This window comes from Phodopus roborovskii, unplaced genomic scaffold (genome assembly GCF_943737965.1).
Source record: "Phodopus roborovskii unplaced genomic scaffold, PHOROB, whole genome shotgun sequence".
NCBI classification, from domain to species: domain Eukaryota; kingdom Metazoa; phylum Chordata; class Mammalia; order Rodentia; family Cricetidae; genus Phodopus; species Phodopus roborovskii.
The window spans coordinates 9776837-9797500 of NW_026126571.1; the positions used below are offsets into that span (position 1 = coordinate 9776837).

Consider the following 20664-nt stretch of genomic DNA (forward strand, 5'->3'; position numbering starts at 1 on the left):
CTGGGGACGCGTCCGGTGAGCCGGCGGTGGGGTGAGGGAGGGGGGCTGAGGGGGCGGTGTGGGATGGGAAGGGTCACCGCGGGGCCACACAGGGCTGGCAGCTGGAGGTCGGGAGAGATCCCGCCTGGGAGGCAGAGAAGACCTGGGCTCTGGTGCCGGTTCTGCCGTGGGTCGCCGAAACCTCGGGGGCAATTCTTTGCTCGCCTCCACTTCCCTTTGCGAGCAGTGGAAAGTTTCTGTCCCGAGTCCCCACACAGCCTGCCTGTCTGCGTTTCCTGATGAGTTGAGGACCCCCTCCCCCTGTTGAGAACTGCGCAGGCGCTCTCCTGATTCTGCCTGACCCCCGGGACTGGAGCCCGAACCCTGCTCGTCCCCAGCTGGACCCCCTAATGCAATCACTCTGCTGGGGCCTCTAAATACGGAATCACCTAGGGACAAGCCTCGAGAATGGCCGTCAAGGTTAATGTATGTGTGTGCTTGCATTTAAGGATAAATCCGCTTCTAAATCACCCTGGAGGTTAGCTCCAGCAGGCAGTCTAGATAGCCTACTTCTTAACGTTGCCCTTTGAAGAAAGTAGATCTGAAATAAGTACTTGATTTGAGACCGACTGTTTTTATAGGCAGCCCATTTCCTCAGATAACAACCAGCAGGAGTAGTGACTTCATAACTTTGAGTATTTTGTCCCTTTTACAAAAAAGCCCCGGCAGTGCTCCCATACAGTAACAGGAAAGGCTTCCTGAGACTGCCGCTGACATATCTACCTGTTGCCTGCCAGGTTAGGTTAGCTCGTGTGGTGTGTGTGTGTGTGAGAGACAGAGAGAGAGACAGAGAGAGAGACAGAGATCCTGTGCTGTCATCCGGAGAGAGGCAGAGACAGAGAGAGACAGAGATCCTGTGCTATCATCCAGAGAGAGGAAGACAGAGAAAGACAGAGACAGAGATCCTGTGCTGTCATCCAGAGAAAGGGAGAGACAGACAGAGACAGAGATCCTGTGCTATCATCCAGGCCAAGATGGGAAGAAAGGAAAAGAGAGGTGGATACTGAGGTTCCAGGGAGAGAAAGCTAGTTCTTGGGTGTTGCAGGTTAAAGATTACCACATCCTTCCTAGATCACAGCCCAAAATCTGACAATGATCCCATTTTGTTAGTGGCAGCCAGTCCTTGGGAAATGTAGATTATATTCCCCATGTCCCGTGTTGAGAGTTGACTCCATGGAGAGACCTGCCTCCTGCCTTAGTCCTCTGAGCCTGTGAAGCATGCTTGTCAGTTGTGTGAGAACCCTTCATCTTTATTTTCTTCCCTTCAGTATTAAGGGTTGAACCTAGTGCCTTACCACTATGCTACAATACCAGGCTTTCACCCAGCTCTTTGGTGTGTGGGTGTGTGCGTGCGCATATAGGAACAGAAAGACCAGAGGATTGCCTAGGATTGCCAATTGCCCTGTTCTGTGCCTTATACCTTTGAGGTTGGGCTCTGACTGACCCTGGAACTAGGCCCAGCAACCAGCAATGGTTTTATCTTCATCTCCCATAGTGCTAAACTCAGGTCCGCACACCTGAAGCAAGCTCTCTCACCAACTGAGCCACCCTCCCAGCCCCTGGTTTTGTTTTTAAATTTTATTTAGTTGGGGATGAGTGGAATGGTGTGTGTCACCGTGCATGTGTGGAGGCCAGAAGACAACTTGTTTGTTTCTCTCCTTCTACCGTCCCCCCTGGGGATTGAACCCAGGTCCTCAAACTTGCTGGGAAGCACCTTTACCCACTGAGCTATTTCACTTGCCCTTATTATGTTTTTTATTGAGACAGAGTCTTGCTATGGCCTCAGCTTGCCTGGAACTCTGTGTAACTCAAACTTACAGTGATTCTCCTGCCTCTGCCTCTAGGGGCATGCACCACCATACTGAGGATGATCTCTGATCTTTTCCTTTCCTTTCTTTTTCCTTTTTACCCCCTTCAGGGTTGGAGATTGAACCCACACCTTCACACATAATAAGCAATAGCTTTACCTCTGATCTATATCCCAGGCCAGGAGAGAGCATCAGACCTCATCACAGATTACAGATGGTTGTGAACCACCATGTGGTTACGGGGAATTGCACTCAGGACCTCTGGAAGAGCAGTCAATGCTCTTAACCTCTGAGCCACCTCTCCAGCCCCACCCCCACCCCACCCCCAGGCCTCCTGTTCTTGTCTTCACCTGCACACTTCAATCCCTGCCACTACAATCTTGGAAATTCTTGTCCATGAGAAGACTGTCTCCGCTTGACACATACATCTGATGTGATAGGTGTTCATGATGCCTGGTTCCCTCGTGATTAAGATGTGATCTTTACCGGGCCCTCTTCCTGGCAGACATCATGAGATAAAAGGCATAAAATAGGGCGTTTTCACAGCATTTTGTCCCAGCCCTTGAGAAGTAGAAGCGAGCCTCAGGCATAGCAAGTAATGGGGCCAGACTGAAGTACATCTATATACCCTGTTGTGTATATCTATATCCCTAGCTCAGAGAGAGAGAGAGAGAGCGCGCAATATTCATCAGTTAAGAACATTTGTTGCTGCTGCAAAGGACAACTCTGGCTCTCAACAACTACATGGCAACTTAACAACCATCTGTAATTCCAGCTCCAGGGGATCCAATACCCTGTGGACATCTGTACACACCTCCGCATGAACAAAAATAATTTCTTTTTAAAAATTGAGTGTGGTAGTGTGATAGCACATACGTGTAATCCCAGCATTAGGACAGTGGAGACAGGCAGATCTCTAAAGCTCATCGGCCCACCTGTTTGTTGGGTTCCAGGCAATTGAGACCTCCTGTCTGAACAGACCCCGAGGGACAATAGCTGAGGTCGTCCTCTTGCCCATCTCTCACACAGATGCACTCCTGCACACAAGGGAGCATGCATGCATGCATGTGTGTCCACACGTAAGGAGAGCTGGCCATGTAGCTCAGTGCTAGAACACTCACCTGGGATGCATAAAGGCCTGGATGTGATCCCCAGCACCAAAACTACACACACACTCACACACTCACACACACACACACAACTTTCACACACACACAGAAACACACTCACACACACACTCACATACCCCCACACACACTCATATACACAGAGTTGACCATTTTGGCTTGGCAAGGATAGGACATTGTCTTGCATTTTGAGTTTTTCTGTCACTCTAGGAAACAAGTCCAGGGTCATAAGCCCCAGAGCTCTACCTGTGTCTGGGATCTGAACAAAGCCAGAGCTCTTCAGGAAAACGCAACCACCAGTCGACTTGACCCCCATAAGCCAGCTAGGTCTCAGTGACATCATGGCCAGAAACAGACCCCACTACTTAGAATAGTGCCACCACCTTCCAGACACTGGCAGTTGCCCCCACCCTCACCCCAGTCCCCTGTTTGTCCCATCCAATCCTGTGGCGTGGGCAGTAAGCGGTAGACATCTGGCTAAGCATCGTGCTTGTTTAGAATAAATTCACGATTGAATGATGAAGCCCGCTTTTCTTCTCCCTGCCCCAACCCATCTCTGTTTTTCCAGACTGAGGCTTCACAGTCCCCGGGGGCTCCTTCAGGACTCACAGGGACCTTCTGCACCTTGGTGATGGCACAAAGGGCCTGTTTTCTTACTTGTAGCCTGAATGGCTGCCAAGAAGGAAGGCAAAGGTAGAGGACGTGGACCTGCTCTCCTGTGGCTTTGGCCCTCAGACCATCGTATCAAACCCCTTTCAGAGCCCAAGGACAAGGCTCATCTGAACCAGTGGCCTTGAGGCATGAATGAGAAACCTTGCTGTCTTGGGACCGAGAATGAAATACGAGATGGACAGGTGAGCGCTCCTACTCGGAAAAGAAGGTGCTGTTTGGGGCTATCCTGTTAATGAGACAGATATTTGGGGGAGATGATCGTATACCCTCATGCTAGGAGATTCTGGGCTGAAGGTGTAGCAGTAAGAAAGCGCTTGCCCAGTGTGCCTGCAGCTGCTGGGTCCCCTGTCCAGGACCAGGCAGGCCAGGAGACTCTAAGCCATCGTGGTGTCTGAGATACCCTAAGAAATCAGCATTGCTTGGACTCACATCAGTTAACTTATTCTCTTCCCTGTCAATCACTGGCTTTGGCTGACTGTCTTAGCTTTTAAGAATGTGTTTGTTTGTTTGTTTGTTTAGTGTGCATTGATGTTTTGTCTGAATGTCTGTCTGTGTGACAGTGTCAGATCTTGGAGTTACAGACAGTTGTGAGCTGCCACGTGGGTGCTGGGCATGGATCTGAGTCTGCTGGAAAAGCTGTCAATACTCTTAACTGCTGAGCCATGTCTTCAGCTCCCTAACTTCGTTTTATTATTATTATTGCTGTGATAGATACCATGGCCAAAAGCACCTTGGAGAGGAAGGGATTTATTTCATCTTACAGCTTACAGCCCATCCCTGAGGGAACCTGGGCAGGAACCTGCAGGCAGGACCTGAAACAACCATGGAGGAACTCTGCTTAGTGACTGCTCTCATTCAGCCTGCTTTCTTATACCTGCCAGGGTCACCTGGCCAGGCGTGGCATTGCCCACCGTGGCTGGGCCCTCCCTCATCAGTTGTTCGTCAGGCAGGCAGAGGGGCACACACATCTAATCCCAGCACTTAGGCACATCTCTGTGAGTTCAAAGTCACCTGGGTCTGCATAGTGAATTCCAGTCTAGCTGGGCCTACAAAGTGAGATCCTGTTTCAAAACAACAACAAAAACAACAGACTTGTGTGAAGGCCAATACAACAGAGGCATTTTCTCAGAGGAGGTGTCTTTTCCAGATGGCACTAGCTTTATGTCAAGTTGACAAAAACAGAAGTAGCTCCCTGACCGCCACCCTGAGGCCACCTGCTTCCACACAGTCTCAGAGTATGTCCGTGTGAGCCTGGCAGCTAGCCAAATCCTGGACCTTCTGCTCTGTCTTCTGGCCAGAAATGAGATTCAGAGGCCGGAATACCAAGCATTTGCTGAGCTCTCCAGGGAGGTTTCCTCATTCTCAAAAGAGGACAAACTGTTCTTCCAAAGGGAAGTATCCGGAAGGGGGCTGAAGTGTAGACAGAGAAGAATGAAGTGAACCTTTTGCAGGAAAATTTGGTTTGCATGCAAGCACTTAAGAGGGGGCTAGAGAGACTGCTCAATGGGTAATAACAGTGGCTGCTCTTGTGGAGGACCCATGTCAGGTGGCTTATAGCCAGCGATAACTATAGCTCCAGGGATCAGTGTCCTTTCTGGCCTCTACACACACATGGACGCACTGGCACAGATACGCACTTAATTTAAAAACCAAGATAGAACCCTATAGTCCTAGCACTTGGAAGGCAGGGATAGGTGGATGGATCTCTGTGTGTTAGAGGCCAGCCTGGTCTCCTTAATAAGTTCCATGCCAGCCAGTGCAGTGCTCAGATCCTGTATCAGAATAAAATGAGGGGCTGGAGAGGTAGCTGAGTGGTTAAGAGCACTTGCTGCCCTTGCAGAGGAGCCAGAGTCAGTGCCTGCACCACGTGGTGGGTCGTAACCTTTTGTAGGTCCAGTTCCAGGGGACCTGATGCCTTCTGGCCTCTGTACAGGCATCCATGCAGGCAAAACACTCATGTGCTCATACACACAAAATAAGTCTTAATTTTTTAAAAAAAAAAATTGTTTTCAAGAAAGGGTTTCTCTGGGTAGTCTCAGCTGTCCTAGAACTCACTCTCTAGATTAGGCTGGCCTCGAACTCACAGAGCTCTGCCTGCCTCTGCCTCCCAAGTGCTGGGATCAAAGGTGTTTGCCACCACCTTCTGGCAACCCTACATTTTTCAAGAAGACATTTACAGCATTTGAACATCTTTCTTGCATTTCTCTTTTTTTATAACTCAATTGTGTGGTTCTTGAGTGCGAATTTTATAGATGACAGTGTGTGTTGCAAGGTTAAAAGGTTAGACACACCTGCATCTGGTGAATTGTAACCCGAACCACTAGCAAAAAATATTTATCACATTTTTTGACCTTTGGTAATGTAACTACTGAAGCAGTATCTCAGAATAGTTCATATGCCATTTGTTCTTATGCACTAGTCAGGGTTCTAGAGGACAGAACTGGGGTGTGTGTGTGTATATGTGTGTGTCCATCTATTAGAGTGGCTTTCGAGTCTAACAGAAAGTCTCAAGTCCAGTAGTTGATTAGTCCATGAGTCAGGATAAGGCTGGATGTCTCTGAAAAAGCAGGCTCTAATGCCAGTGGAGGATGGACTTGCCAGTAAGAGCCAGGGCCAACAGGCAGAGCCAAAGCTTCCTTCTTCAAGTCCTTTATGTAGGCTGCCAGCTGCAGATGTGGGCCAGATTTAAGATGGGTCTTCCCACTTCAGATCGTCTAGTCAAGGAAAATCTCTCACAGGTGTGTGGTGAAATATTGTTTATAATCTAACAAAGCTTGCCTAAAGATCAGAGAAGCAAAGAGGCCAGACAGCAGAGAGCTCTCGCCTCTACCAATGCTCAGACGGAAGGGGTGATCCACCCAACCTCAGACTGTACTGCTCCAGAGACCACACTGAGGTCCTTATATTCCCTAGTGCTGGGATAAAGGGCATGAGCTCTGTTTCTCTTCTAGACTGATCCACCCTCATGTAGCCCAGGGTGGGTTTGAACTCACAGAGATCCATCTGCCTTTGTCGCCTGAGTCCTGGGATTAAAGGTGTGGCCACCACTGCCCAGCTTCTATGACTGTGGCTATCTTTGCAGATTTAGTGAGAAGCAGTACAATCTAGAGATGCAATCTGAGGGTCGTCCCTTCAGTCTGAGCATTGGTAGAGGTGAGAGCTCTCTGGTGAATTTGGCTGCTTTACTCCTCTGATCGTCAGCTTGAACCCCAATATCTGTCTCTTGGTTTTTATCCAGCAGCTTAGATATAGTCAAGTGGACCAAGAATAGTCATCACATCCATGTTTTTTTGTTTTTGTTTTGTTTTTTTAATGCTGGGGCCTGGAGAGACAGCTCTGAGTTTAAGAGTACTTACTGCTCCCAAGGACCTGGGTGCAGCTCCCAGTACCCATGTGAGAGGCTTGTAACGGAGGGATCAGAGCCCTCTCCTGGCCTCCTTGAGCACCGGAACACATGGCAGACTCTCGTACACAGAAAGGCGCACACAGTACAAACAAGATAAAAATTTAAATAATGCACTGTGCTTTTGAGCCAGGCAGATGACCCAGGGTGAAGCGCCTGCTGTGCAACATGAATCTGTGTCCCCAGCACCCAGGAAACGCATGGGGTGCCTGTGCCTGTAACCCCCATGGCGAGATGGGAGGTGGAGATGGAATCGCTCGAGGGCCCTGCTCGCCTGTGCCTGAGACCCTGCCTCAGAGCAAAGGGGGAGCCAGGACAGACAATGACAGTGGCAGCAGGGTGTGTCCTCACTGTCACTCACACTTGAGATCACTTAAAGTGATCTCTCTCTTGTGTAAGTCACGTGCACTCATGTGTGTATGTGCCAGTCTTGCTTTGTAGCCTAGGCTAGCCTCCAAATCGGCTTCCTCCAGTCTCCGCCTCTTGTGTGTTGGGATTGAAGGCTGTACTACCACTGTTTTCTTTGTGGAAATGATGGAGTGGTTGGTTTGAGACAAAAATCTCCTGTGTGTGTTTTAAATTTTATTTTATTGATTCCTCAAGAATTTTGTGCATACGTACAGTATATACATTTGATCATATTTGGTCCCTAATTCTGCTGGGATGTGAGTGGCAAATGGTTGAGCAAAGGCTTTGTGCTGCCATTTGGTTTTTCTTCTGTGTTTGTTTGTTTGTTTGTTTGTTTTTTGAGACAGGGTTTCTCTGTGTAGCCCTGGCTGTCCTGGCACTCACTCTGTAGACCACCTGGCCTCAAACTCACAGACCCACCTGCCTCTGCCTCCCAAGTGCTGGGATTAAAGGCATGCATCACCACTACTTAGCTGTTTTGTTTTTTAAAACACTATGAGGGGAAAGGTTTGCGGAGTTAAAGGGCCGGGCAAAGCGCCTGAGTTCCAAGACTTGTAATGGTGGAGAAACCAACAGAAGATTCGTAGGGGCTGGTGAGATGGCTCAGCAGCGAAGATGCTGCCTGGCCGAATGGCACAAGTTCAGTTCCCCAGACTCACACGGTAGGAGAGACCCAACTCCTACAGATTGCCCTTTGACCTGCATATGCAGGCTGCGGCACACATGCTCCCCCATACATATGTACAAGCATACACATATACATATACACATAAAATGGCTCCTTAAATAACAGTAATCCGTTTATAGTTTTTCCCACCCCTCTTCTACCCTTTCCCCTCCCTTCCTTTCTCTTTTGGAGAGTCCCCTGGCCATATTCATGATACACAGTGTGGTACCTACAGTTCTACATGTACAGGGCTACACGCTTATCTTAAAACATGTGAACCCATTATCTCAAGCAAAAGCCTTCACCACCATGCCGTCTGTGGGAGGCGAGTGTTGAGATGGGCCCTTCTGTAGCCCACGCTGGCCTCAGACTCTTGATCTGTAGGCAGAGTTCCTCCAGGTCCCGTAGCCCTTTAGCCCCAAATAAACACACAGAGGCTTATGTTAATTATGAAGTGTTTGGCCGATGGCTCAGGCTTCCTATCGGCTAGCTCTCTCTTAATTATTAACCCATTTCTATTAGTCTGTGTATCTCCGTGTGGCTTTGGCTTACAGGAGAATGCCTGGTGTCCTGTCTTCCGGGTAGCTCCGTGGCATCTCTCTGGCAGCTTCTCTCTGCCTTCCTCTCCCCAGACTTCTGCTAGCCCTGCCTGTACTTCCTGCTCGGCTACTGGACAATCAGCATTTATTCATCAGCCAATAAGAGAAACATATACTATACTCATACATACAGGACATCCCCCTGCCTCTACCCCCTGCCTCTTCCTCCCAAGTGCACCACCATGCCCAGTGGTTTGTCTTCACAGTGTTGAGCTGATTTCTAGGGAAAAAATGAGAAAATTAAACTATGGCCTGTGGGAGATTACTGCAGGAAGCTGACCCTGGTCTGTCTGTCTGTCTGTCTGTCTTGCAGGTGGAAAGTGTCTCTACGGAGCATCCCTCATTGTACAAGGACAGTGGTGCACTCATGGCTTTCAGAGGGATGTCTGTAGGTATCACTCCTCTGCAGAATCCTTCCTGCCCTTGTGTGCTGGGGTACGGCAGGGCATGAACTCCAGGAGCTTACATCAGGGAAAGTGCGCACCTGCCACACAGCGTCCGTCTGATCAGATCACACCACCCAGAGGATGAGCATAGGATGCACTAGGGATAGCAGAGGCATACCACAGTCTCAAAGGAGTTGTGTGCGTTTGTGTTTATTTATCATTCAGCAAGGGCATTCGCTTGTCCCAAATATCAACAAATTGCAACTTCACAAAGTTTTCTGGGCGCTCCACTTTAAGAATAACTTTTAGGCTGGAGGAGGTGATATAGGCCTGGAAGTCCCAGCAGGAAGACAAGAGTTCAAGGCCTGCCTGCACTACGTAGCTATACTGTGTCTTGAAGAGAAACAAGATTGAATTTAGAACTGGGACATAACTCAGTGTAGAATGAGCGCTTCGTATGCATTAGGCTTTGAGTTCAGTTCCCAGCATGCACTCATGTGAGTGAGTGAGTGAGTGAGTGAGTGAGTGAGTGAGTTAGGACTGAGGAGATAGTAAAGTGGTGTCTTGCCCGCATGAGGGCCTGGCTTTGATCCCTAGAATGCACAGAAAAGGCCAGGCATGGCGGCATGTGCTTGTAGTCGTAGTGCTGTGGAGGCAGAGGCAGAAGTGTCTTGGGGCTCACTAGGCAGCTAGTCTAGCTGCATGGGGAGCCTCAGGCACCAGTGAGGACCCTGTTGCAAAAAAAGCAAAGTGGAAGTCCCCTGAGAAGCAACACCCCAGGTTGACCTCTGTTCTACATGAGTGCACGGTTGCAAGCATGCGCACACACGGGCAAAGTTTTAACCAGCCCATCAGAGTAGACTGTATTCTTCCAGGATATTTCGTATACAGTGGGTGGGTAAGAGCCGTGGGGGGGGGGGGGAGGAGTGCACCCTCACTGTGAAGGTCGCCTGCCCCTACAGATCTCAGAGCTGAAGAACCATGGCATTCTGCAAGCCCTAACCACCGAAACCAATGGATGGCAGCTGGGTGGTAAGGACTCCGAGGGCCCTCGGGTTTGGGTGGGACCCAGGCCAGAGCCACCTGGGAGCCACTTTCCTTTTGTCTGGGTCACCCGTGCTCCTACGCTTTCAGGATTTTGTATGTACCATTCCCCAACAAAAATCAGAAGCAATGCTGCTCAGGAGCCAGTTTGTCTGTTGGTGGTTTGCTGTGTGCTTCTGAGCAAGCCATGCAATGTGAAAATTTTTAACTACATGTATTTGTTGAGGGGAGGTGCAAGCCAGACGACGACTTGCTGGAGTCAGCCCCTTCTTCCACGTTCACATCCCAGAGATGAACTCCGGCCACCAGCCTTGGAGGCACTGAGCCATCTCACGGACCCAGCAGTGACGATGTAAACACCTCTCATCCTCACGAATGTCTGAAAATAAAAGACAGTACAGGGCTGGGCAGTGGTGGTGCACACCTTTAATGCCAGCAGCACTCAGGAAGCAGAGGCAGGCCTGGTCTACAGAGCAAATTCCAGGACAGCTACGGCTGTTACATGATGAACCCCTTTCTTGATACACCCTCCCCCCTAAAAAAGTAATGCTTTTGGCTAATTCCCATTTAGAGGATTACTAAATTGGTGCTATTTAGTTGATGGGTAAATGGGAGAAGCAAAATAAAGTAGTCAATTAAATAGTAAAAGAAAGAAAAAGAAACATGTGAGCTACATGAGTTACCCTAGAGATGTTTGCTTCACACACGCATGCGCGTGTACGCGCACACACACACACACACACATACACACACTCCTGTGGGTCCCTATGTCAGGATCATCTTCAGAGCCAGGAGGATTGGCCTGGCTCCAAGAAGGCAGGGACAGTGCATACATGGTTTGGCCATCTCTCTCTAGATTTTAGGCACCAGCTGGTTAAGGCTAGATTAGACCTTGAACTTCCTGTTGTATAGCTGTTGTAAAAACTAATTCCGTCACCCTCTGGCCAGCGTTTCTTCTGCCTCTGGCTCACAGATGTGGTCAGATTGCTTGAAGGTAAGAGAGCGTGAGAGAGAGATAGGTCTGTTAATGATGAAGACGCTTGGAGGCCAGAGTCTCAGGAAGATGTGTTCAGCCCTACTACTTTCCCTGTCCCACACTCCTTGCTTGTTTTCTGTTTCCTGAGACAATGTTTTAAGTAGCTTTTCTGTCCTAGACTTCACTCTGTAGACCAGGCTGGCCTTGAAGTGCTGTGATCCTCCTGCCTCTGCCTCTGTAGTGCTGGGATTGTAGTTCACCACCTGCCTTGCTCTCGCTGGCTCTCTCTCTCTCTCTGGTGAGTGTGTGTGTGTGTGTGTGTGTGTGTGTGTGTGTGTGTGTTACTGGGTGTTTGTGGAGGCCAGAAGTGGGTATTGGATGCCTTGAAGCTAGAGTTACTGTCAGCTGTGAGCTCCTAGTATTGGTGCTAGGAACAAAACTCAGATCCTTTGGATGAGCAACAAGTGCTCTTAACTATTCCTCTCTTGGCTTGGAGGGCGAGCTGAGGACCAAACCCATGCCCTTTTGCTTGCTAGATAGATGCTCTGAGACAAATCCCCAACCCCCATTTGTCTCTTTTTGTTCAGCCACTTTGTCCCTCATGTCGTGCATGCTAAAGATTGGACTTGATTTTCTCTATCCATGTAAGGCCAAGTTCTGTGGACATTATGTAGCTAAGTCTTCCTGAGTCTCAATGTCTGCTACCCCATCTGGAAGTAGCAAGATGGAATTTCCTAGCAGTCCATTGCTTAGGACCCTGAATCCATTTCCCCTGATCCCACTAGCTTGCTGGCTCAAGGCCATAGGGAACACTTTTTAACCCCTCCCTTCTGGGCTGCATCCCATGTAAGAAGCTGGAGAATTGCTTCATGCTTACAACAATCCTAGAGGACTCACAAATGGTTAAGTACTTTGGTCAAACTAATACAATGGTTAAGTACTTTGGTCAAACTAATACAACTAGTAAGCAGCAATGAGCCCTCTCCTCTTCCAGCCTCTTTCTACTCAGTTCCATTAGCATTTGGTAGTGTCTTACTTAATCTGCAAGTCTGTTCTGCAAATCCACCCTACATTACTACTACAGAGTACCAGAGGCTGGGTAGTTTATATGGAATAAGGGTTTAAGCAGGCATGGTGGCACATGCCTGTGTCTCCAGCAGCACTTGGGAAGTAGAGGTAGAAAATTCAGAAGTTTAAAGTTATCCTTGGCTAGATTGTGAGTTCAAGACCATCCAGGGCTATGTCAGACCTAAAAAAAAAAAAAAAACAAAAGCAAAATGAAACAAACAACAGAAAAAACCAAGTTCATTGAAGTTCAGAAGGGGCTGCATCTGGTGTCCTGCCTGATGTTGGAGTCCCAAATAGGTGCAGGGTTTCATATGGCAAAAGAAAGGTTACATACACAGTGTCTCCTCTAGTTCCTGTCCTTCCTGTTTTATTTTGAGACAGAGACTAAGTAGACCAGGCTGGCCTCAAACTCATAGAGATCTGCCTGCCTCTGCCTCTGCCTCCCAGAGGCTGAGATTTAAAGATATGTAACACCATACCTGGCATTTTTTTAATTGTATGAATTGTAATTTTTATAAAAGTCAAAGTGAAGTCTCCTGGAGAAGACAAAAGATATACCCAAGCAACAGACCCTGTTTACACAAGATGATTGCCAGTCATGAGTACTCACGACAAACTAAAAGGTTTGACTATGGCAGACCGAGCAATGACTTGTTTATTATTCTTTTCAATCTTTTTGTTTGGTTTGGTTTTTCAAGACAGGGATTCTCTGTGTAGCCCTGGTTGTCCTGGAACTTACCCTGTAGACCAGGCTGGCTTCGAACTCACAGAGATCTGCCTGTCTGTGTCCCCCAAGTGCTGGGATTAAAGATGTGCACCACCACTACCCAGTGAAATAGCGTATTTTTATTTTATTAGTATTTTAAAGACAGGGTGTCCTGTACCCTCAGTTGGCTTCTGATTCTCTACCTGTCACATGCCGGGATTCCAGGCATTCACCACTGTGCCTGGTGTATGCAGTATTAGGGACTGAACCAAGGGCCTTATGCGTGATAAGCAAGCATTCTACTGACTGAGCCACACCCCAAGCCAGAAACCTGACTTTTAAGAGTGTTCCTTCAGCTTTCTCTGGACTACTCAGTTTCCCATCGCCCTTTGCTCCTGTGCCGAGGCCTCCCTGGGATCCCTGTGGCCATGGTGCTCCCCATGCCCTTTGACCTCCCTGGGATCCCTGTGGCCATGGTGCTCCCCATGCCCTTTGACCTTCCTGGGATCCCTGTGGCCATGGTGCTCCCCATGCCCTTTGACCTCCCTGGGATCCCTGTGGCCATGGTGCTCCCCATGCCCTTTGACCTCCCTGGGATCCCTGTGGCCATGGTGCTCCCCATGCCCTTTTTCTCTGGCTCTGCAGTGTCTGCTCACTTCCCTTTCTCTTCCTGGTCTCCAGTGAAGCCTCGTCTAACCTTATGACGGCCATCTGACCAGGACAGCTGCGGTTTGGAGGGGAGGGCTATGTGAGAGTGGCCTCACAGACCCAGACCTCACAGAAACTCCTTTCTCGCTGTTGCAGTTGTAAACTCAGAGGTGCTCAGAGCCCAGGAAGAATGGGACGTGGTGGACACCATCCATCCAGACCCAGGTAAGTGTGGCCATGGTGCTGTCCAGCACAGCTGCCAGCAGAGCCCTCGTGCACGGCCAGTCCTGAAGTGGTCTCATCTAGTTATGTGACATGTAAAGTCTCTCCCACAGACCCTGAAGTGGGAAAGGGGCAGCACAGAGCAAGCCTGCCGTGGCTGCACCCTCCATCAGTGCTGAGGGAAGAAGACAAGAGAGCCTTGTTAGGCCCCGATGGGGGCGGGGATGGAGTCAGGTAGTGAGGGTCCCTTGGTGCCCTCTGCTGGCAGTCTCTGAAAGCCAGGGAGAGTTACCTCAAGTAACTTTTCGGACAGATTTAGATGGAGCTGTAGAAGGGTGGAGACTTGGGTCTCACCCGAGCTCAGGAGAGGTGTCACGGTGAAGTGGCACCAGCCACCACCGTATTGTTGGTGACAAGTTGGTAGCCAGTGCTTGGTTTAGAGGTGACAACCAGCCGGCCATCAGTGGATGTTTGCTGTCAGGACAACTACTATCCCAAGCCCTCAGGTGTCTTTTTTTACCTAGTGAGTGGGGTCAGCTCCCAGCAGCCTGGCCAGCTCATCTCCTTCAGCGAGGCCCTGCAGCACTTCCAGACCCTGGACCTCTCCTCCTTCAAGGTAAGGCTGTAGGGAAGTATAGGTATCCAGGGTGCTCAGCTTCCGCAGCTTGCTGGGTACTGATTCTCTGTCATCTAAGATCTAAGGTGGCCAAAGGACCAGGGTGGCTGGCACACACCTATAATCCCAGCATTAGGGATAGAGGCAAGAGGGTTGCCCCATGCTTAAGGCCAGCTGCAGCGTATGCTCCACGCTAAGAACCCACGCCTGAAGATGGAGGTTTCTGTCCTGCCTTTCCCATGGCTGATTTCCCCAAATAAACACACAGACTCTGTATTAATTATAAAACTGTTGGCCCATGGCTAGGGCTTCTTACTGGCTAGCTCTCTCATAATTATTAACCCATAACTACTAATCTGTGTATTTCTACGTGGCCTTATCAAAGAATGCCTGGTGCATCTTATCTTCCCGGTGTCTACATGGCGTCTCTTCCCGGCTGCCTCTCTCCACCTCCTCTCCCCAGAATTCTCCTCATCTCATAGCCCTGCCTATACTTCCTGTCTGGCTGTTGGCCAATCAGTGTTTTTATTCATCAACCAACAAGAGAAACATATATACAGAAGGACACCCCCATCACGTGACTGACTGACTGATAATGTGTGTGCAAGTGTCTTGTGGTGGCCACAGGCTCTTAGGTCCTCTGACACAGGTGGTTGTGAGCTGGTGTGATGTGGGAACCAAACCCAGGACTTTTGGAAGAACATCAAATGCCCTTATTAAACCATGAGCCATCTCGGAAAACCACGTAGGGCCCTGCTAGCCATTGTGGGGCTGAGCCTGAGGAGCTCTTGCAGCCCTGTGATTCAGAGCATGTGCAGCGATCTTCTGGGTTTCTCTCTTAGAGATGGGAAGTATTGAGTCCAGATCAGGTAACTCCTTGGGGAAGCAAGACAGATTGTCTAGGGAAGGGGGTACTAATGATTCGTTGCAAGTGAAGGAGATTCCCCTGTAGGAGCCAGGAACTGTTTGGGATTTTAATTAAATTTGTGTATTTTTGAAACTGAGTCTTTTATGTAGCCCTGACTGAACTGGTACTCACCATGTTGCCAGGGCTGGCGATAACTCAAGGTAACCACCTTCTTGCCTGTCAAGTATTGGCGTTATAAGCATGCACCACCACACCTGATATAATTTTGGAAAGATGTTGGGCCTAGAAAGATAGATAGATAGATGGCTTAGCGGTTGAGAGCACTTGTTTTTACAGAGGACTTGAGTTTGATTCCCAAAACCTACATATCAGCTCACAGCCATCCATTACTTCAGGGCCAGGGATTTGACACCCTCTTCTGACTACCTCAGGCATCAGGCATACACAAGGTGCATAGATACACATTCAAGAAAAACACTCAAACACACAAATAAATTAAAAAAAGGTGTGGGTGCTAAGTATGATGGCACACATCTGTTATTCTAGCACTTGGGAGGCTGAGGCAGGAAGATCATAAGTTCAAGGCCAGCCTGAGCTACGTCGAGAAACCTTGTCTCAAAAAGGCTGTGTGAGAGCTGGGCAGTGTTGGTGCACACCTTTAATCCCAGCACTCAGGAAGCAGAGGCAAACAGATCTCTGAGTTCGAGGCCATCCTGGTCTACAGAGAGAGTTCTGGGACAGCTGGAACTACACAGAGAAACTCTGTCTTGAAAAACAAAACAAAGAAAAAAGTTTTATGGGGCAGTAAGATGACTCAGTGGGTAAAGCTCTTGCTATACAAGCTTCATGGCCTGAGTTTGATCCTCAGAATCCTTGGGAAGATGGGAAGAGAGAACTGACCTCTACACATGAGTCATGACATGTATGTCCCTCACACACACACTAATAATAAAATGGGATTGGGAAAGAGTATTAGGGGAATAAGCACACCAAGGGTTTTCTGGGATGTCTTAAGTGAACTGTGGTACATTTAGCAGAATGTGGTTTCGGGTATTCGCCCTAAAACCTGGATCATGAGAGAGGCCAAAGAGACAGACACTGAGACAGAAGGCCAGAAGATGGCAACAGCCAGAACCTTGTAAGGCAGGCAGAGGCGACCCTGACTTGGGAGGAGCCAGCATGGTGTAATTTAGAAGGTACATCTGACTCATGAATGCCCAGTGGCCCTGGCATGATGGAGTGGGGAAGGAGCTGAATTTTGGAATTCATATCCTCAGAGAATCAGACTGCCATGTGAAGGACAGATACAGCCTTGCTGAGGATACTAGCCTGCCCTATCTGAGATTCCTGGACGTCAATAGCTAGTCCTAGAAAAGTCCAAGAGATCAAATGCAGAGAATTGGCAGCGAGTGTCTGTACCTAAGGACCCTTGCACAGAATCTGGGAGCTGGAAGTGCCTGCCTCTGCCATCTTAACTGCTGCCTCCCTCGTGGCTTCTGACTCCTTTTCCTGACCCAAACACTAGCTGTGGGGACAGTCCTTGCTTGATAAAAGTTTTAGTAGATTGTCTGTGCTTTTCTTCCCAGAAAAGAATCCAGCCAACTATTCAAAGGACCGGGTTCGCTGCCCTCCGGCATTGCCTCTTCGGGCCGCCCAAGCTGCACCAGGGCCTTCGGGAAGAAAGAGACTTAGTCCTCACCATAGCTCAGTGTGAGTGCTGGGGCAGCCCCGGGCACATGCTGAGGCTCTTGCCTGTTTGGATTGCCATGACAGCAGGAATGATGGTAGCATGGCTCCACATCTCGTCCAGCTTCCCATTCTCTGGGAAGCACGGGTTTCTACCTGGGGACAGCCTAGCAGAAAGTGTATGTGTGTTTTGGGGCAGGTGGCCTGGACAGCCAAGACCCGATGCATGGCCGAGTGCTCCAGACCATCTATAAGAAGCTGACCGGCTCCAAGTTCGACTGTGCCCTTCATGGAGACCATTGGGAAGACCTGGGCTTCCAGGGTGAGAGAAAGTGCCTGCCTTCTTTCCTTGTCTGATTGATTCCAGATTCCAGAGGGAGAAACCGTCTTGAGTGAGGAGGGACATCTAGGAAGAATCAGGGGACCTAGGGGCAGCACACAGGAGTGTGCCAAGCACGGCTGAGGGGAAGAGAGGGCAGAGGGTGGCTGCTGTGAAGCCCGGCCTCCAGCAGCTCAGGGTCTGAGGGGGAGCCAGCAGAGTCGACAGACTAAGTCTCAGGGGCTGGTGAGGGAGGCTGGACTTAACTCGCTGGGTCAGGCAAAAAAGGAAAAAAAAAAAAAAACACACACACACACACACACACTCTTAGGGTCTTTCTCTGTTTTCTCTCTTTTATGTCTTTATTTTCCTTTGCAGCTTCAGGCAATACAGTGAGGTTACATTCTATTTTTTAAGTATAAAGAACTTGTTTTTCATTTCCCTTACAAGATTAAATATCCTATGTGTTATAGATGAGAAACAAATTATCCCAAGAACCCACATATATTCATATCTAAGCAATTTGTATAGAGTAACAGAGTAAGCAAGCAAGATACTTTCCTCAGGGTGTGTACTCATCAATAGTGTCTATATCAGGAAGCTGAGGGCAGAAATGGGTACAAGGAATTAATCATCACCTTTGATTACCAACCCACCCTAGCAAGAAGGGCATATCAGGCAATAATAATTGGGCTGCTCTGCTCTTGTTCCCTGACCTGGACAGGTCCCTCACTCAACTATGTGCCTTTCTAAACTTAGTTTCCCAGGGTCTTTTACCTCAAAGCTATTAACAAAAGCATCTTAATTTTTCCTTAAGTCATAGCTGAAGCGTTGTTTTAGCTATGATGCACACCGAAACCTGTGAACACACCTCTCAACGTTAAGATTAAAAGAGCTTGAGCTACCTTAGCTTCTGGGACTCAGTTGTTTCTCATAATCATTAACCTAAGTCACAGCCCGTATGACTCCTCAAGAGAAACTCGTGTTCTAGCTGTGTGACGCTGCCTTGTTCTTATGTCTGTCCTCTGCAGCCAGCCCTGCTTTATCAGGGGCGGGGCAACACTATCCCCTGCGTTTACCTTACTATACTTACTATATTCTATTATGTTTATTAAAGGCCCCAATCATCAACATTCTATTTAAACTAACACTATTATGGTATAAAATCATTACTCCGGTTAAACAGTACAGCTTAGGAGGAAATCGTCTTCATAATAATCCACAGGTAAAAATGCCAGTAGAACAGGGTATTTCTATGAGATAACCACACTACACTAAAGGTAGCGTGGATCCTCCCACATCCATTCACGCCGTTGCTGATACCAGAGAAAAATGGCAGCAGCAAACATGGAAAGGCACAGCGGCAGCAGGGGACATTCTGGAGCCGGAGCCCTGGGGGCCTGGCCCATCTGAGACTCACCCATCCGAGCTTTGCTGCCGCTGGGCTGACTTCCCAAACCCCAGCTGCAACTTGCTGCTCATCTGACGTGGCCAGCAGCCATGGAGCGCATGTCACTTGGAGCTCTGCCATCTGTTAGGAAGCACTTCTGTGGTGTGAGATGGGACATGCAGAGTGATGTCCTTTGGGTCTGGTTTGCTTGCGTTCTTAACTCTTTTTAAATGAAAACTGTAGCTATTTTCAGTTGAAGCAATTACTTCACTTGCTTTTGGATTATACTTTTTTTTTTTGGAGACAGGGTCTCCTATCGCCTAGGAGATGATAGCTGAGCGTGACCTTGAATTTTGACCCCCCTGCTCCCCCTCCCTAGCTGGTAGTCCCACCATACCCACTTTATACAGTACTGGACATCCAGCCCAGGGCATTTTAATGCCAGGTAAGTGGTCTATCCACTGAGCTGCATCCTCAGCCCGGTACTATTTCCCCACAGTCCTATCATTACATCTGTGAAGGCTAAGAAACTATGCAGAACGGCACACACCTTTAACCCCAGCACCCAGGAGGCATAAGCAGGCAGATCTCGTGAGTTTGAGTTCTGTGTGGAGTTCCAGGCTAACCAGGCCCGCCGTAGTTTTCTATAGTCGCAGTAACAGATTTCCACTGGCCAAGAGATGTGTAGTTCAGTTACTAGAGTGTTCAATCCCCAGGACCCCATAAAATGACAGTTTCTCAGGGTGGAGGTGGTTCATGCCTTTGGTCTCAGTGCTTGGAGGCAGAGGCAAGTGGATCTCTGTGAGTTCAAGGCCAGACTGGTCTACAGAGTGAGTTCCAGGACATCAAAAAAAAAAAAAAAAAAAAAAAAAAAAAAGAAAGAAAGAAAGAAAGGAAGGAAGGAAGAAAGAAAGAAAGAAAGAAAAAGAGTTTCATATACCTTCACTTCCAGCACTGGAAAAATGGAGGCCGTGGATCAGAATTTAAGGCTCATGCTCAGCCACATAGCAGGTTGGCAGCCAGCCTGGACTCCAGGAAACCCTGTCTCAGCCATGAGGAGAGAGAGTGACTTAGAACTGTTGTCTTCTCGCTCTGAGGCCCAGTCTGACAGGACTCAGTGAGAAGACCAGGAGGTGGGCAGTGCTGACTTCACTGCCGCTGGGGTGGTGGTGGGGGGGGGGTGACACCTGGGAGGAAAATCATTTCATTGACCTTTTGAGCTTCTAGAAACTTCCTGCAGACCTTCGTCACGGGCAGAAGCAGCATCCCTGAGCTTGCTCCTCCTGTCTTTCTCTACCCGTGTTTTCTCCTTCTGCTTTCATGGGGCCCTGTCATGTGTACCAGACACTCCCTCCCTGCTAACAGGAGCCTTGCCTTTGCCTGCGTCTTCATCCTGTGCCGTGTAGGAGTTCCTACATTCTGAGGGTTAGTGTGGACTCTTTGGAAGAGGGGATTGTTCCGACCACCAGAGCTGCTCTCTAGTCTGTCTCACCTCGGGTGCTGTCCAGGTTGAGATTACCCTTGTTCTTGCCACAGTGTGTGTCCAGTTGCACCCTGGACATTCTGGGCATTAAGACATCGTAAGTCTCTGAGCCTTTTTAATCTCCTCTCTTCCAGCAGGCCTCCTCCAATAGGCCAGGGAGTAAGGACTGGCATCACCCACTGGGCGACAGGCCAGATATTGCATTCAGCTTCCACAAATACCACTGGCTGGGAGCAATGGCAGGACTCTACTACTGTTCTCCTGTGTCCCTCCACTGAAGGGATGGGGGCAGGGACAGGGACCTCCTCACACGGTAAATGCCAGGCTTCACACTTGGCTTTCTCTAATCCAGCCCAGGGCTCCTGGGTCCAGTGGGTTAGATGCCCTCTCAATCGGACTGACTCACCAGCTGCCCTTCTCCTACCCCTTTGGCTAGAGAGAGCCAGCGCCCCTGGGGCCTTTTTGATCTGCTCTTAGTCTATTTTCTGCTGCTATCACAAAATCCTTAAGGCCAGGTAATGTATAGGCA

The 20664-nt window shown here is 49.0% G+C and overlaps 1 protein-coding gene across 1 annotated transcript in view; it reads left to right on the forward strand.

The window, feature by feature from the left end:
- Positions 1–3531: 3531 nt before the first annotated feature.
- Elmod3 (ELMO domain containing 3) overlaps positions 3532–20664 on the forward strand; it is a 26576-nt gene continuing 9443 nt past the window's right edge. Inside the window, exons 1-7 of the mRNA XM_051203007.1 lie at positions 3532–3828; positions 9037–9111; positions 10072–10141; positions 13708–13776; positions 14298–14389; positions 16844–16967; positions 17143–17265. Coding sequence (XP_051058964.1) covers positions 3775–3828; positions 9037–9111; positions 10072–10141; positions 13708–13776; positions 14298–14389; positions 16844–16967; positions 17143–17265 — 607 coding nt within the window. The 5' untranslated portion in view covers positions 3532–3774. The remainder of the gene's footprint in view (positions 3829–9036; positions 9112–10071; positions 10142–13707; positions 13777–14297; positions 14390–16843; positions 16968–17142; positions 17266–20664) is intronic.